Source organism: Colossoma macropomum, unplaced genomic scaffold (genome assembly GCF_904425465.1).
Source record: "Colossoma macropomum unplaced genomic scaffold, Colossoma_macropomum, whole genome shotgun sequence".
Taxonomy (NCBI): Eukaryota; Metazoa; Chordata; class Actinopteri; order Characiformes; family Serrasalmidae; genus Colossoma; species Colossoma macropomum.
In genome coordinates this window covers 27,715,700-27,733,573 of record NW_023494801.1, presented here as the reverse complement: position 1 = coordinate 27,733,573, position 17,874 = coordinate 27,715,700, and the positions used below count along the sequence as shown (strand labels likewise).

At 38.5% G+C, this 17,874-nt stretch overlaps 1 protein-coding gene across 1 annotated transcript; it reads left to right on the top strand.

Moving 5' to 3' along the window:
- Nucleotides 1–8,199: 8,199 nt before the first annotated feature.
- LOC118821572 (LRRN4 C-terminal-like protein) lies at nt 8,200–14,597 on the top strand. Its single transcript, XM_036590249.1, has 2 exons — nt 8,200–8,482; nt 12,322–14,597. The coding sequence occupies exon 2, from the start codon at nt 12,329–12,331 to the stop codon at nt 13,076–13,078; it is 750 nt and encodes a 249-aa protein (XP_036446142.1). The 5' UTR covers nt 8,200–8,482; nt 12,322–12,328; the 3' UTR covers nt 13,079–14,597.
- Nucleotides 14,598–17,874: the final 3,277 nt, after the last annotated feature.

Genomic DNA, 17,874 nt, shown 5'->3' with positions numbered 1-17,874 from the left:
TACTATGTCGAGGCCATGAATTATCATATTGAGGCCACAAGTTATTATATTGAGGCCACAATTTACTATATTGAGGCTACAAATTAATATATTGAGGCCACAAATTAATATGTTGAGGCCACAAATTAATATATTGAGGACATAACTTACTATCTTGAGGCCACAAATTAATTAAATAAATTTTCTCATAACTCGTGGCAATGTAGTAATTTGTGGCCTCAATATATTAATTTGTAGATAGATAGATAGATAGATAGATAGATACTTTATTGATCCCAAAGGAAATTTAGCAGCCAGTTTTAGTCACACAACACCCGACAGTTATAATAATAAGGGTGATACAATATAAAAAGAAGAATATATACCAAAAACCTATCTACAGGCATGTATACAGTATAGTAATTCTGTCATCAGTATAGTAATTCTTGGCCAGTCCTTATTAAAAAATAATCAATATGGCTCCATAGGTGGTACTCTACTTTAAAAAGTAATCCTGAATTAGTTAACTTGAATCAAATACTCTTGCTTGTGCAGTGTTTGCGAAACAGCTCTATCAGATACCTCAGATAAAACAAGAGTTTCTGAGAAGATGAGTGAAGTAAACCAAAAAAAAGGTTAGAGCAATGATTATGTTTTGGAGTGCACAAACAGCAAATTCAAAACGGGCTGTTTTTTCAGATTAGTTTCCACATATGAACTGTACAGACTGGGGAGTGAAAAAAAGGAACTGAATCCAATGCATGCTCATTATGGAGCTGAGTTGAAGTGTGTGAAAGATTGTACTCGACTGAATTCTCATGGCATTGCTGCATCACAATGACTTATATGATGCAATAATAGTGAAGGACAGAAAATATAGAATACGTCATGTTTCAGAAAAAGGAACTGATTAAATCAGATCACACGAAGCCCAGAGTTACCACAAGAGTCAGTCATGTCTGGATTGCTCATCATCACCCTCATATAACTGATACTGGGTGGGCAGTCAACGGTGGGCGGATGCGCTGCAGATTGTTTTAGGAAAAAACTGAATGTAATCCAAACCTAAGTATGATCATCAATTTCAGCGAAGCCATGATGTCATTTACAACTAAGTATTTTGGAGTGAATAATATACATACATACATACATCATCCAAACCGCTTATCCTTCTGGGTCGCAGTGGGGTGCTGGAGCCTATCCCAGCTGTCATTGGGCGGAAGGCAGGATACACCCTGAACAGGTCGCCAGTCCATCGACAGACAGACACACACATTTACATGGGCAATTTTAGCATGTCCAATTGGCCTAACTGCATGTTTTTGGACTGTGGGAGGAAACCGGAGTACCCGGAGGAAACCCACGCAGACACGGGGAGAACGTGCAAACTCCACATAGAAATGACCCTGGTCGCCTGGCCGGGAATCGAACCCAGGCCATTCTTGCTGTGAGGTGACAGTGCTACCCACTGCGCCACCGCGCCGCCTGTGAATAATATAGGTGTTGTGTAATTAAATTGCTAAGTCATTAATGTGAGATTCTAAAGACATTTACTAAGTCTGTAAGAATTCTTCACATTGTTGAGAACCTAATGTTTGAAGTGTTTAACACCTCTAAATGCTACCTTACAGAAAGTTATTACAGGAAGTGCTTAGGAATACGCAGCCTGACGCCTAAGACATTGTTTTATGATAGTTTTGCTATAAGGTTTTGGTCTTATAATATCCCTCTGCAGGGTGTTATAAGACAAAATAGTACCCAAAGAACACTTATGGCAGATATTATATGCTGTCATGACAAGTTGTTCAGTAATATAACAGTGTCATGTTACCATTGCCAATAATTGTCTTGGAAGATGTTATAATGTTTGATGTCATGACAGCTTGTGACACTCGCTAATTTTTGCTGTGTACTCTAGTTAGCGACCATCACATCAATCAAATTACCTGTCATTATAATTACCAGTAATGAAAATATGTCACTTATATAACTAAAAAATCTGTTATGACATAAACTCATGACGGACACAGAATTTAAGGTGGAACTCCATTTAAGGTGGCATAGAATTTAAGGTGGTACTCCGTTTAAGGTAGCACCTAGCAATGCATTACCATCCACCTTGGATACTGAAGCATCCGCTTAGCAACATTCTGGATGATGTTGTTTAAATCTCAACAATAGAATTATGCAGAAAAAGTGCATAAAAAAGAGGAATTCTACTCTGTGAAATGCATTTTTGGCTGTTATTTCATCTTTTGTTAAATAATGGTTAGGCTAGACCTAATAGCTAAAGATACAGTGCAAAAGTTAGAGATCACCTTTTCATATGTTTAAGTTCAGTTAAAAATGGCCATTAGCCCATTAACATCCCAGGCTTATTACACACAAAGGCTTATTATTCAGTAACTACAGGCACTTCAATGCAAACAGGTTGAGCTATTCTTAGGTTACAGAATCCATTCCCTTCTCTCAGTAACAGCTTCTTGACAGTTACACTTCCTTTCAGACCCTTTGCATTGAGTTGACTTCTCACAGTGAAACTATGGACAGAAACACTTGTGGATCTTTCCAGATCTGAAGCCCAAATGAAGCTGAATGTCAGTGACTATTGCTGTAACTATCTGCTTTTTAAGACTGGAAGGATGGAGGTGTGGCAGTGGCAGCAGGCTATAACTAAAGAGTGGGCACATTAAATACTGACTAATGAATAACGTGCTTAAAAGCACTTAAATAAATGAAGTGGGTGAGGTGGTCTCTGACTTTTGCTGTGCTTAGAGATTGTATTTGTAGTCAAAATAGTTTTCTGACTTATAGGTATAGTTTCAGTTTTTCTTTCTCAGCCTTAAAATAGAATTTCGGACTGTGTGACTAAGGCAAAGGTGGAAAGGTCAAGAGGTGGCCAACTTTTTTCCTGCTGCTTGGATTCTTTTAATCCTTTGAGAGAAGGAGACGAGCTGAAAATGAAAGAGAGAGAGAGAAAGACTGGTGGGGTGAGACATTATGTAATACACATGAGGAGAGACGGGGTGAAAGGAGACAGAGCAGGCGCCTTCTGTATGTGCGTCTGCACGTCTCAGTCAGAGAAGGCGTGTATTCTTATGCTTGTTCTAACATGAAGATCTTGAGAGTCAGATGAAATCTTCTGAGTTTATCAGTGTTGGTGTTACGTGTGTTCTGTCTGTCTGTGGATGCAAACAGTTCTTCCACTGCTTCCATTCCGCTATAAATTGACCTAGGCCAGGGCTAGTGACCATGGTCTACATCTGCAGTGTCATAAAATAAAGCAATAAGCCACAAGAGGCCTTGTATTACAGTGATTTTACTACCATCTGGCTTATTGCTTTATAAAACAATAAAACAGTGACAAAATGTGATAAATATGATAAGATGCATCAGTGTTCAACACAGAGATGACATGGCTCAACCAGTTCATAACTGACATGGCTCAGCCAATCAGATTTTTTAGACATTATTCAGATGTTTTATATATTTATATTATGTTATGGTGCCTCATATATAATAGGTGGCTTGCTCTTTGAGGGTAGCTTGAGAGTATACACAGATGAGCCAAAACATGATGACCACTCAAAGATTATGGGAGGAATGTGTCACAACACACGGTGCATCACACCCTGCAGGGTATGGAGATGCATAGCCACGGACCAGTTAGACCGCCCATGGTAACCCTGTCCACTGTCGAAAGCACCTACAATAGAAGCAATGGAAGAAGGTCACCTAGTCTGGTGAGTCCTGTTTTCTTTTACATCACGTGGATGGCCAGATGTGTGTGCACCATATTTCTGAGGAAGTGATTGAAGTGAGGGAGTCTGATGCTCTGGGCAATGTTCTGCTGGGAAGGCCTAGGTCCATTTATGTGGACATGTTACCTACCCAAACATTGTTGCAGACACCCCTTCATGCCAGTTGTATTTCTTATGTTCCATAATGGTTTGAGAAACATGAAGCTCATGGTGTTGCCCTGGCCTCCAAATTCCCCAGATCTCAATCAGATAGAGCATCTGTGGGATGTACTGGAACAACAAGTCCAATCCTCTATGGCTCCATTGCACAATGCACGGGATCTGCTGCCAACGTCTTGGTGCCAGATACCACAGGGCACCTTCAGAGGTCTTGTAGAGACCATGCCTCGATGGGTCAGAGCTATTTTGGCAGCACGTTGAGGACAGCATAAGGCTATATAAGGTCATAATGTTTTGCTCATTGGTGTATACATGTACACATCCTAGCAATGAAGACCACAAGAGTCGCAGTGCTAAAATAAACCAGATGTTTGTATTTCGGGAGCCACACATCCCGAATGTCTCATTGTTGAAGCATTATACTCGGCATTATACTGAGGAATCAACATTGCTAAAGCTCTCCTCTGACAATCATTTATTTTCACCTACATGTGCACCACCAACATGTGACCAATGCATTAGGCCTCATCTGGTTCTGGGAAACTGGCGCTATATCAGTTTAAGATTTGGACTAATTGAAGTCATCTACCACCATAGCTGAACACATAATAGATATCAGATGTTCTGCACTTCTGTTTGCAGAGCATCTGAGGCAGAACCAAATAATGGTGGTTATTAGTAAAAAGAAAACAAACTGTGTTTGAAGTTTAAAGCCTTTAAAGTAAAACTAATGCCAATCCTGCCTCACATGTAACAGGTAAAACAGCGTCTTACCGAAGATTGTGTAGCCATAAGCTTAGGAAAGCTTTACAGCATTTATAATGGTCTAATGCAAACACGCAAACATGGACAAACTGTGTGAAACCTTGTATGCTTGAGCTTGTGTAAATCTTCAGCGCTCAGAATCCATCATGGAAAAAAATAAATCCTACGCTGTTGTGCCTGTTCTGTCTTTAACTCATAAACAGGGCACTGAAATTGTGCTTACAGAAGTGTGAACGAGTGTGTGTGAGAGAGAGATGGATGCAGGGACATGATAACACGCACACACACATTAGAGGCTGGTACGTGCTCTGTTCCATGTTCAGACAATGAGGACGTATGTTTTGTCTGTCGTTCTCACACAGACTCACCCCTGTGGTGTTTGCCAACTTCAGCTAATATCATATGTCTGACACACAGTTTCTCCTCTAACAGCATGAATCACACACTGTTCTGACTCACTCTAATGATTGGCCCAGAGGTAATCTAGGTATGGATTACAGGGGGTCAGGGGTTCTCAGCTATCTAATAAGGACTCCACACACTCCCTCCCCCTATAAGTAGCAACAACAAAAGGTTAAAAATGACACATACTGAGTAATGCCAATTGTACCTATGTGTAATAATAATATATTCCATATGTATTGTGTACCTAGAAGTGATAACAATATGATAACATGTACCATGCATATATTTTTTGCTCAAAGCTTTCTTTTGAAGGCCTCTCCCAAACGGTCTTCCCACAGGACTGTTCCAGCAGGACAAACTGCTTGGTCAATTTGGTCAATTCTGACAGCAGGACTATATCCGGTCAAAAGGTAGTAGTTGCTAGGGAAATTCAGTTGCCATTCAAGATCGTCTACAAGCTGCCAGTAACTCCCTGATATCAAAGTGTTTGTGAAGGCTCACAAGCTCCTATGAAGGTCATGACACTTTTGGTGGGGTGGGACCGCTTGGCCACCTATTCTGATGAACGTATTAGAACCTTCATAATAATAATAATAACAGTTTGTACTGCACACATAACTCAGCTAGATTAGCCTCACTGAGTAAGGCATTTATTCCGTGGCTATAAATTTTGGTTTTAAACTATGGTGTATTTCTTTTTGTTGCTGCTAGCTGTGTACGTGTTTGCTCGCTAATTAGCAAGCTAGCAGAGTAAAGCAATAAAGTTGTATCTGTATAAAACAGATTAGTTTACTGCCCAAATTGACCAAATTGAATGTTATAGTTTTAAAATGTTAAGTATTTTAAAGTGTATTATTACTGTGGCTAACAAACAGTTTTATTCACCATTTTGAGCTTTTGAAAAGGTAATTGTGTCAGATTACAATTTCAGGGCAACTTCTGCTGCTGAAGTCGACTCTTCAGACATTCAGTTCATTTAAAGGGACGGTTTGAAAGAATCAGCTTGTAAAATTGAAACTTAAATCAAAACTTCTCATCACTTAAGTACAGATTTTGGCTTTGGTGTGAAATTATGACAAAGAACTGAGACTTAAAGGTTATTTACCTCAGCCTCCTTAACAAGTTAGGCCAAAAACAAGGCCGAAATTAGTTATCATAAGCTCTAGCTCGACATCTGGATCCTGTATATTAAAAAAATAACAGATCGGTTGCGCAACAAAAGAAAACTTGCCTCACAGCAGTCAGTCTGTTCTTATCGCAGTTCTTTGTTTATTTGATCTGCTGTTCTTGCTGGCTGTGCTCCTTCTTTGCTAAATGGGTCGCTTTAGTTTGGTACATGTCCAGGCAATGCTGCTGACTAGAAATGAAAGCAAGGCTGTGTCTCTTTGAACCCAAATGCTGGTAGACATATGTACAGGCTAGTATCTTCATAACCAAAACACCAGGTGTCAGTAGTCAGGGAGTGTCGGAAGCTCATTTCTGATTAACATGCCCAAAACTTCAGGGCAGGTACTGACATAAGGCTTTATGTCAAGTACCTGTGCTGATTTGTCTGCATGCACCATGTGCAGACATGACCGTGGTTTCCGACAGCCTCCTCTAGGCCTAGTCTACAGGAATGTCACAATGGGAGTCTATAGAAATAAACATGTACTACATTCTCTCTCTCTCTCTCTCGCTGCCCTGCTGAGCACAAATAAGTAAAGCTAGTAATGGAATGAGTAATTGTGTGGTTCATGATCAGAGGCTGGCTTTCATAAAATTCCATATTACACCCACACACACACACAGTTTAGTTTTTCGACAATGTCAGGATGTGGGGTCACACACATTGTCCATTTCATGCGTATTATATATACTGGGAGGCCAGTGTGTATATATATATATATATATAAATATATATATATATATATATATATACAAACACACACACTCACACACATATACATATGTGTATATATATATATATATATATATATATATATATATATATATATATATATATATATATATATATATGTCTGAATAAAACCTTGTATCTCCATTTTTAATTGAAAATTATTACTAATGTTATTATTTTATTACTAAAAGTATATAATTTGAAAATGCCTGTTGCTTTTTACATTGTGTGTAAATTTCATGAAGAATGGACCAAAAGAAATGACCCAAAATGACTTGGAAAAAAGTCTGGCTCCACTTACATTAAAAGTAAAGTAGGTTTTTTCCTTCTTCTGTAAAGTTACCATTTTGGAGATACAAGGTTTTCTTCCGACAACAGTGATATATTATATTATATATCATAATTATTACATATATAAAAAAACGCATTATACCTCTACATCTTTCAACTTCAAATCTAAAAGATCTTTAAAAAAACTTTGAAAAAACAAATAAATTAAGCTTTATTCAAGTTGAAATTAAGGGGTTAGTGTTTGGGACAGCCACCTCTCATATGTTACTTCAGCAGAAAGTACCCTATAAATAATGATTCTGCATTTATTTGGCTTTTCTTCATTAATGCTCTAGGTAAATAGATCATGTCGTTATCATTATAAATGTCTAAGGTCTTTTTTTTTGTTTTTTGTTTTTTTTACTGCTGTTTCAACCAATTCGGTAGAATGGTCCATATATTGTCACTGTGTAATGAAAAAAATAAAAAAAAAATAGTAATAAAAATAGTAACGTTAGATGTAAGTTAATGTACTAATGTACTTCATTCTAAGTGACTCTGAAGTATTTCTGTTGGTTCATTAATAGTAAAATTCTCACACAGTCTAAAGAACAGCCACTGTGTTCAAATGAAATACCAAACCTAACCTCAATATTAACCTCAGTATCCAAAAGGAAATGGTTTTGCTGGTTCAGTTTCTAAAAAACAAGCCTGGAGCTTTTGTAAGAAGCTTTACAAAGTCAGGGCTAGTCTTGGTCCTGTAGCTCAGCCCTGTTTTTCTCTGGTTTTCCTACAAAGTGAGAACTTTTTGCTCCCAAAAAGGTATGAAAACAAACACGCACATTTACACAGTTTTGAATGTGCTGGGACATGTCTTCGCAACTAAAAGACGTCAACATGCAGGAACAAAAGACCCCAAACTGCTTGCCCCCAGCTGCCAGTAACAGAAAGGGAAGGAGAACAAGAAAGAGGGAGAAAGAAAAAAGTGGGCTAGATGAAGGGAGATGAAAAGAGAGAGAGAGGGGGAGAGAGAGAGAAAGAGCAGTAGCAGGGAGTCAGGCATGCATAGAGGAGGATGGGGCTGTACAGAGGGAGGGGACACTTTTTTCAGCAAGAAGAAAAGAGGAAGGTGGAAGGCGAGTGCGCCTCAGAGAAAAAGAAGACAGAACTGAAGTACGAGACGTCTGCTGGAAAGGACGGGCTGCGCTAGAGGGGACCACGCAACAAAACTGATTTTCTACAGGTAGGCATACAGCTTTCTCAGTCCTATCCTACTGGTACAGCAACAGGTTGCCATGACAACAGAGATCAAGGGCATGCAAAAGGTGTAAATGACACTCTTTTATTCTGTTAGTGAGGCTTAAAGTTTCTTGTCTGTTGGCCAACATATACAGTAGTACCATTACCTATACATTCATGGCCTTCTTGTAAACGTTTGATCAAATTAATGAATGGCTTTAAACTTTTTCAACACAAAATGGTAGATCTTTCCCCCCATGTGGACCTAGTGTGTAGCCAGGTTCCCACAGAAACAGTCTGGCTCAGAGCCAGAAGGGGTTCAAGGATGAAACATGTCCCAAGAAGCTGGCTGGAGTGCTGCAGGGAGTAAGAATAGACTCCAGTGTTTACTGTGAGTGTCTTTCCATCTATGGGAACAGAAAGTTCCAGGTCTATGGTCAACACCGAACTACATATTATCACCCAGAGGGCAGCTTTCAGTGCAGCTTTTGAGTGTAGGTGGGATAAAGATGAATAGGGCTTGACTTGGTTTGAGTTGAGATGAACTTTTGTTTGTTGCGATGGATTGTAATATAAATATTTATCCAAGGGCTTCTGAATATTAAGATAATATATGTAATTTATTGGTATTTATGGTAGGATCAACTGATTAAAAAATAGGATTACCCTTATAAAGTGTTTATGAATGGTTTAAAATGAGTTAACGGTTATTGGTTAGGTCATAAAAACTTTAAAAATCATTAATAAGCAGTTATAACACATTAATGAAAAGTGAGCTATAATTTCTAACGGAGAAACATTTGTGATGTGACTGACAGGTTTAATGCTGACTGATGCAGAAGACAAAATAAGATCAGTAAACATCAAAAATTTTAAATTTAAACATATAAATGAATGAGGGTTCACTATTAGGCAAACAACGGGTCACTGTTGCCATTGTTATTCATGAGTTGTAACTGCTTATTAATGATTTTAAGGTCTTTATAACCTTATTAATAACCATTAATACACACATTTTAAATAATTAATGAACACTTTATAAGGGTAGTCTTATTTTAAAGTGGTACCCTAATTTTAATGTCTCTTTCAATGTAATACCAATTACACTCTCATAAGTAAAGGTTCCTAAATGGTTCTTGGCTTGGATGTACAGTTCTTGGAAAAACCAATTGGTACAGAGCTTCTACATTATGCTCATAATATGAAGGTTTTGTACCAGTAATTTTTTTTTCCTAGAACTGTACATCCTTAATTGGGAAAATTGGGAAAATATGTAAATTTGTGAAGATATGTTCTAAATTTCTAAAGGTTCTTCACACTTACACATTTACAAAAATAGTTCTTTAAAGAACTGAAACCTTATGCTCAAGCATGTAGAGGTTTTTTCAGGAAAGCCTACACTATTAAAAAAAGGTTCTTCAAGGGTTCTTTAGTAAACAAAATGGTTCTATATAGAACCATGAACACTCAAAGCACCACTTTGCATGATCAAAATGTTCTTTACATCGTGAAAGAGTTCTTCAGATTGTTGGAGAACCTGCTGCAGATGGTTCTATATAGAACCTTATTTAAAAAGGGTTCTACAAAGCACCAGAAGGGGTTCTTAATAATACTAGAAGAACCCCTTCTGGTGCTATATAGAATCCTTAAAAAAATCTATATAGAACCATCTACAGCACATTCTCCAACAATCTGAAAAACACTTTAACAATGCAAAGAAACTTTCAATATGCAACGGGTTCTTGAATTGTTCTATATAGAACGATTTTCTTTACTAAAGAACCCTTGAGGAACCATCATTTTTAAATATGTAGCACATTCTCCATCAATCTGAAGAACGATTTCATGAGGCAAACAACCATTTAATCCCACAAATGTTTTTTTTTGATTGTTCATGGTTCTATATAGAACCATTTTTTTTACTAAAGAACCCCTGAAGAACCATCTTTTTTAAGTGTGTAGACAATCACAAAGCTGTATAATGGAATCTAATGAAAACTCCTTCTGAGTTTAGATTACATCACTGTGCACAAGTGGGAAGGGAAAAATAACATCATGGCTGTGATTCAGTCACTGGTATGAGCTGAAGGCGAATGCAGTAGATCATCACAGCTATGATGTTACCCACAATAACACAAAGCCTTTGGTGTTTTGTTGCTTTTATGAAACAAAATATAGAAAAAGGTAAAACAAATATGCTTTAATATTTTAATATTGGCAACTCCGTCCACCACAAAAAGTGGTACGTAGAGCCAAAAAGCTGTTGCAATATCAGGTTCAGCTCAGCTTTTTCAATATTTCACAGCCCATCTTATTGGCTGAATTGGAATTCATTTAATGTCTGGCTAGCGTGGGTAGAATGCCTCTCAACCAATTTAATTGCATTGTTGGCACTGCTGTATAACTGGAACTGCAGTATGGAAGGAAAAATAGTAATTTTCCATTTACGTCGACTTCAACGTACAAAGCCTGTGATAAGAGGAAGGTTGGTTTCTCTGGCTAATGTGGTTTTGGATTTATCTGAGAAAAATTTTAAATCCTTCCTCTTCTTCATGGTGAAACTGCTGTTCAGGACAACCGAAAGGATCATTAAGATATTTCACGGACAACATTTGGTGTTGCACAGTGTAAATGCAAGCTCTATGTTACAGAATCTGTGTAATATTTTGACGACCTCCGTGTCACCGATTCTGATTATTTGAGTCATTTGAGCTGTTTCTTGTAATTTAGTTAGTATGTATTAATGAATACAGCATTCAAATGCATGATGTTAGTAACAGTGTGTGAAATACCTCATGGTATTTGTGGGCTCCTATGTTGGATGGCTGCTAACTCACTCACCATAGCGGCCCTGATGCATCTACAGCAGCAAAAAATTTTGTTTAACAAGTCTTCTTTCGGAAATGCTCTTTACTAGTTTGGTAATGCACTCTTTTGCACATTAACTGAGATCTTTTCAACAATCTCTTTGGAAACTGTGCAATTTTTCAGCTTTACAAATATGCTGGATATAGTTGGTACTGGGTGAACCAGTTTGCTACAGTGCCACCCTGAGGCAGACCAGTGCTGCATCTCTAGTTAGTTAAGAATACCAAAGACAGAAGCTTGCTGATAGTGGGTGAGGCAGCTAAACAGTGATCTTTCCCTGAATTTGTATTTGAGTGTCTATTTTACCCTAACAGACAGCATAACATTGAGATAAGTTTATTTTCAGGGACACCCCCAGGATTCTGATTTTGAAATATTCATGGGGTCCATGAGGTTAATTACGAAGTCCTAGACCCCCCCAGGACCCACTGCATTTCACACTTTGTATTAACTACTTGTAATGTAATTCAGTAGAATCGGCATAACAAACTGCTGCAAACCTGCAAAAATCACTGAAACTCTTCAAACCTCATTTAAGATGACATCGTTAAAATCAGTAAAATCTTAAACATAGATTAGGGTCCACATTACAGAAAACCTTGCCGTTTGGAAAAAAGCAGCCGTTCATTCAGCCAGCATGAGTTTAGCTGGCCATTCACATTGAGGTGATACAGAGTGTTGTTCCTGCAGACAGTCTATAGCATAGAGTTATTGAAGTGGAATATGTGATTTTTTTCCAGCATTCCTGAAGATCTGAACGGAATGTGATGTGCATTATTTGTCTTGCGAAAGGGTTAACCAGTCAAAACAGAGGTCTTTTACATAATTAGTCTTAAAGATACAATAATAAAAACAGCCAGTTTAATTCAATGGGACAAAAAGAGTTTTGGAAGTAGTCATGTAAAATGTATTATGACTGTTTTTGGTACATAAAAGTTAATATATCCCTCAGCCAACTTTTTATGTTTTTTACAGATTCACAATGACTTTGGCGTCAAACTTTACCCTCTTCCTGATGGCCTTCATGGTGGACTTCCTGTGGGCCACCACTGTGAGCCCCTTAGCGTCTCAATCTCCGTTAACAAAAATTCACATCATCTACATTGAAGATGATTATGACTATGGCGAAGGAACCCCTCAGCCCAAGCCTAACTCGAGTCTTCCTCGGTTAACCACTGCCCAATCCACCCCACAGGCGTGTGACTATGACCTCTGTGTGGTGCAGGACGTTCCCTGCTTTATGCTCTCCACCAAGACCAAGTGCTACTGTCCTGGGCTTACAGGCCCAGAACAGGTCCCTGAACCCCCACAGCTGCGGGAGTTGAAGCAGAGGGCGTCTGGGGAAGTGGAGGTCTACTGGTGCGCCCCGCTCTCTACCATAACGCACTACAAGGTGGTGATGGACGACGAAGAAGGCCATGGGCCAGTTTTTTCTGAGTTGTCCCGGAACGGAACAATCCAGGGACTGAAGGTTGGGTCCCGGGTGTGTGTTGTGGCTGTCAATAATGCTGGATTCAGCGTCAAGAACGACAGGTCATGTGCTCGCTTTGAGCCACAACAGACCAGCCAGGCTGCCCTCATGTCAGGGGTAATCGTGGGGTGCATCGGCTTCCTTGTACTGCTCTCATTGGCTGCGCTGTTATTATGGAGACGAAAATCTTGCAAGAAGAGTGGGACTTTGGATGGGGTGGGGCTCCGGAATCCCACATACAGTGCTAACGAGACAATATGATTGGACATGAGAGGGACAGCAAAGATGCTGTGATGGACTGAATGAATGATGGCGCACTGTGATTGGACGGTGAAAGGAGCGAGATAGTTAGACCGAGGGAATGTTTCAGGACATTAAAGACAAGCTAACATGGAATATTAAAGAGTAGAACAGAGCACTACTAAGAAGTTAAATGATGTATTGCACCACTGTGTGAATGACCGAATACATACACTACAGGCCAAAAGTATGGAGGCACTGGTTGCACTGTAACGGTGTTATTGTTTACTAGAGTTCATTATACCAATTACTTCACATTGTAATGATCACTCAGCTTTAGAACCACTCTAAAGTCTTTATAAAACGTGCAGGGGAGGCAAAGAGTGACCTAGTTAACGGAAACACAAAACACTATCCTAACAAAACATGTTAAATGCATTTAAATGTAATCTTTATGGTGAGAATATTTGCTATCACAAAAATGACCTGAAAATGAAATGAACTGTAGGTGAAGAAATAAATTTATCAACTGAAACGAACAAAATAGCAAGGTAAACAGGGAAGCTCCGCCCACAGCAACTGCCATAAATGATGATTGGAAGTATAGCTTCTTTCTGAAGGCCCTCTAGTGGCCATTTCTCATTCAAATATTTTTTTAATTATTACAATTCAATAAATACTGTTATCAGATTACCTAGGACACTGTACCGCTGTGTTTGAAATGTTGAGCTGCTAGTGAGCAATGAGGTGTGGGAATAGCAGTTTATGGCTACTGTGTAAAAGGGTCGGAAGAGTGCCGTGCTTACACACCCCTAAAACACTGTATTTAAATATTTATAATATTTATTAAGCCAAAGTTTAGGCAATCAGTACAAAAACATGTTTATTGACATCTGGTTCAACCAAAGAAGTTCTTCTAAAACATTCCATTGGTTAACAAAGCTGTACTCTTACTCTATTATATGGCAAAAGCCTAAGCCTGGACTAAAAATGATTTCAAAAGGTGATTCATCATCACAACTGCAATTTAGACTAAGACTAGGCCTAATCCATGTCTAGGAAACGAGACATGCCTGTATGAGTTAATCAAGCCTTCAGGAGCATCGTGAATGGTGGATTTAGGTGGATCTGATTAGAGCTGAAATAATACCCTGCAGGGGAATCGGCCGAAGCTAAACAAAATGAGAAGTAGAAGACTTTAAAGCCACTATTTACAGCTGAAGTAGTTTTACAAAGTCAGTGTTGCTTCCAAACTTTTGGCCTGTATTGAAATACTGCTTTAGGCCCATCACACACCTGCTGAAAGCTACTCTACATGCTCCACATGTTTCAAAACAGTTTTAATAAAAAATGTGTACGTTGTTTGTAATGTTTAATTCAACTAATGGTGCTGGAGCACCAGGGAAGCCTGGCGCTTCTTTAAGGTTTTATATAGTATTAGTTTTACAGTTTGTGTTTAAAGTTGTGTAGATGCACAGAATTGTTCATTATGTTTTTTTGCACAACTAACATTTTTAAAATAAACTTGTATTTAACTGCGTTTGTCAAACTGAAATGATTTCTATTGTGAGTTTAAAAGTTCAATTGTGTTTTATTTTGGAAACTTTTTGAAATAATTTTTTAAATAAAAGACTTAAACACTGTAAAAGTTACAAAAAATATACTGCTCAATTCCCAGTCCATACAGTCCAAATATACAAACAAAGCTGCAAAAACGGCCTGAGGTCACAGACTCATTTACATATATCTGCAGTTTAGCCATGCACATTCACTCTGAAGTTTTAAGGAGTGTTTCAGCCCAGACTGCTTTTTGAATGATGCACGATACATGGCAGCCAATCACAACATTGATCATTTACATTATCATCAGTCTTAAAGGCTGCTTTGCTAACACTGTTTTCTCCTTTATCCCCATTTTCTTAAGTATCACATTACGAGCACCATGCACTTTATCTTTTGATTTGTCTTTGTTTTTTCTCTTACTCTCCATTCTGTGTATCTTTTTCATGACATATTTTCTCTGTGATTGTAAACCACCATATCTGACACAGGAAACATATTTCCATGTGGGGGTGTAAATTAACTGCACCTACACTGTGTGCCAGTCATTCAGTAGGCATGTGAATTTGAACAGTAGGCATTATTCAAAGCTTGCATCACCTCCTCTTTTTTATGAGGGCAGTGAAGAGACATGAATGTGAATGTGGAGAGGAACGTGTCTGACAGAACGAGTGGAAAACAAGCACATGAGAATTAGTTCAGTCAACTACGCTAAATGTTTCGCAACACCACACCGTCCCTCCCTGTGAGTAACTGGTTACATCAATTTCTTAACCATCTTTCCTAATCTGGATGATGGTGCAGGTGTTGGAGTGAGTGGAAACAGATCCAGTGCAAGTCATAATCTCAGCAGAAACAGATCCAGTGCAAGTCATAATCCCAGCAGAAACACATCCAGTGCAAGTCACAATCCCAGCAGAAACACATCCAGTGCAAGTCATAATCTCAGCAGAAACAGATCCAGTGCAAGTCATAATCCCAGCAGAAACACATCCAGTGCAAGTCATAATCTCAGCAGAAACAGATTCAGTGCAAGTCATAATCTCAGCAGAAACAGATCCAGTGCAGGCAATGGAGTTAGCAGAAACAAATCCAGTGCACGTGATGAAGTTAGCACAAACCGATCCAGTACAGTTTAGCAGAAACAGCTTGAGTGAAGTGAAAGAGTTAGCAGACACAGATCCAGTGCAGCGGATGACGTTGGCAGAAACAGATCCAGTGAAGTGATAAAGTTAGCAGAAACAGATCCAGTGCAGGTGATGACATTAGCAGAAACAAATCCAGTGCATGTGATGAAGTTAGCAGAAACAGATCCAGTGCAAGCAATGAAGTTAGCAGAAAAAGCTCCACTGAAGTTACAAAGTTAGCACAAACTGATCCAGTACAGTTTAGCAGAAACAGTTCCAGTGAAGTGAAAAAGTTAGCAGAAACAGATCCAGTGCAGCGGATGACGTTGGCAGAAACAGATCCAGTGAAGTGATAAAGTTAGCAGGAACAGATCCAGTGCAGGTGATGACATTGGCAGAAACAGATCCAGTGAAGTGATAACGTTAGCAGAAACAGATCCAGTTCAGGTGATGAAGTTAGCAGAAACAGACCCAGTGCATGTGATGAAGTTAGCAGAAGCAACTCCAGTGAACAGATAATGTTAGCAGAAACAGATCCAGTGCAGATGATGAAGTTAGCAGAAACAGACCCAGTGTAGGTGATGAAGTTAGCAAAAGCAACTCCAGTGAACAGATAAAGTTAGCAGAAACAAATCCAGTGCAGGTGATAGAGTTAGCAAAATCAACTTTAATGAACTGATAAAGATAGCAGAAACAGCTGCAGTGCAGGTGATGAATTTATCAGAAACAGCTGCAGTGCAGGTGATGAACTTATCAGAAACAGATCCAGTGCAGGTGATGAAGTTAGCAGATTTTGCTTCACTGACCATTCAGTCTGACATATAGATTGTCTGACATATAGACTGTGCCAGCCTTTCATAAATAAAACAGTTGAACGCAAAAACGTTGGTCACTCCAGCCAAATACCATGTTTTGTTGATTTGGTCTAAATGAACACAAGTCAACACACCTTCTACAGAGAACAAACTTCAGCACATTTTAATGTACAGTTACTGTTTATTTGCTTATTTAATATATCAGAAAAAATGTGCCCTGTGCAAAAGTGATGGCACATTCAATATTTTATGTTTTATTTTGTTCCAATATATTCAACTCAGCAAATTGTGCACTAAAATTAGCAGAACAATGGTATATATAAAGTTATTCCCTGCAGAGGATTCACTTATTTTCATTGACTAATCTGACTGTGGATGTTTAAACTTTCACATGGACTCTTAAGACAGAGCTGCACTTTATCAGAGTGTGAATAAATGAAAGAATTATGTGAAATTTATAAAATATGAGATGACACATCTCCAGTTTAATAATTTCTCTAATAATAACAAACTGCCCATCATATTAGAAGAAATCAGAGAAAGAAGCATTTATTTAATATAATAAAAAACTTTAATTTTCCAGACTTCAGACTGCTATTCTTGTTGTTCTTTCATGCTACTATTTGATTTTATCTATTCTTCTTCTTCTTCTTCTTCTTATTATTATTATTATTATTATTATCACATAACTTTGAGAGCTCTTATTATGTAAAGTTTTAAATGATGTTATATTGATGATTGAGAGAGAGAGAGAGAGAGACTTGCTGCATTTACAACGTCACAATATGGGACTTGCGGCCTCTGCTGGTTGGTCAGAGACAGTGCGGGTGTTTCTACCTCAGTGTCGGGGGTTATCTGCACATTATGCAGACTGGATCGCCCACAGAGTAGAACACAGTCTTTTTTAGCGTAATCTCATATATTTGTGTACACTGGATTGAGAGAGAGAGAGAGAGAGAGAGAGAGAGAGAGAGAGAGAGAGAGAGAGAGAGAGAGATTCAGTCTAAATATTAGGCCAAAGGTCAAAGTTAAATAAGATTAGAGAACAGTATTATTTCAGGTAAAAACTGAAGCAAAACTGGTTAAAAATGATTTTCTGTGTTTATAAACCGCTCCTAAACACAGAAGACTAGTTTAATCAGATGAGTGGAAGAAGACGAGACAGAACACGGTGGAGCTCTGTCGAAGATGAACTCGCAGTTCCAAACGAACGATTGTATTTCATAATAAAAGTTCCAGTAGTTCTATGGTGGCAGATCTTGCCGATTACACCCTGTTCCTCCTGCTTAGTGTTAAAAACGTTTTCACACTTTTA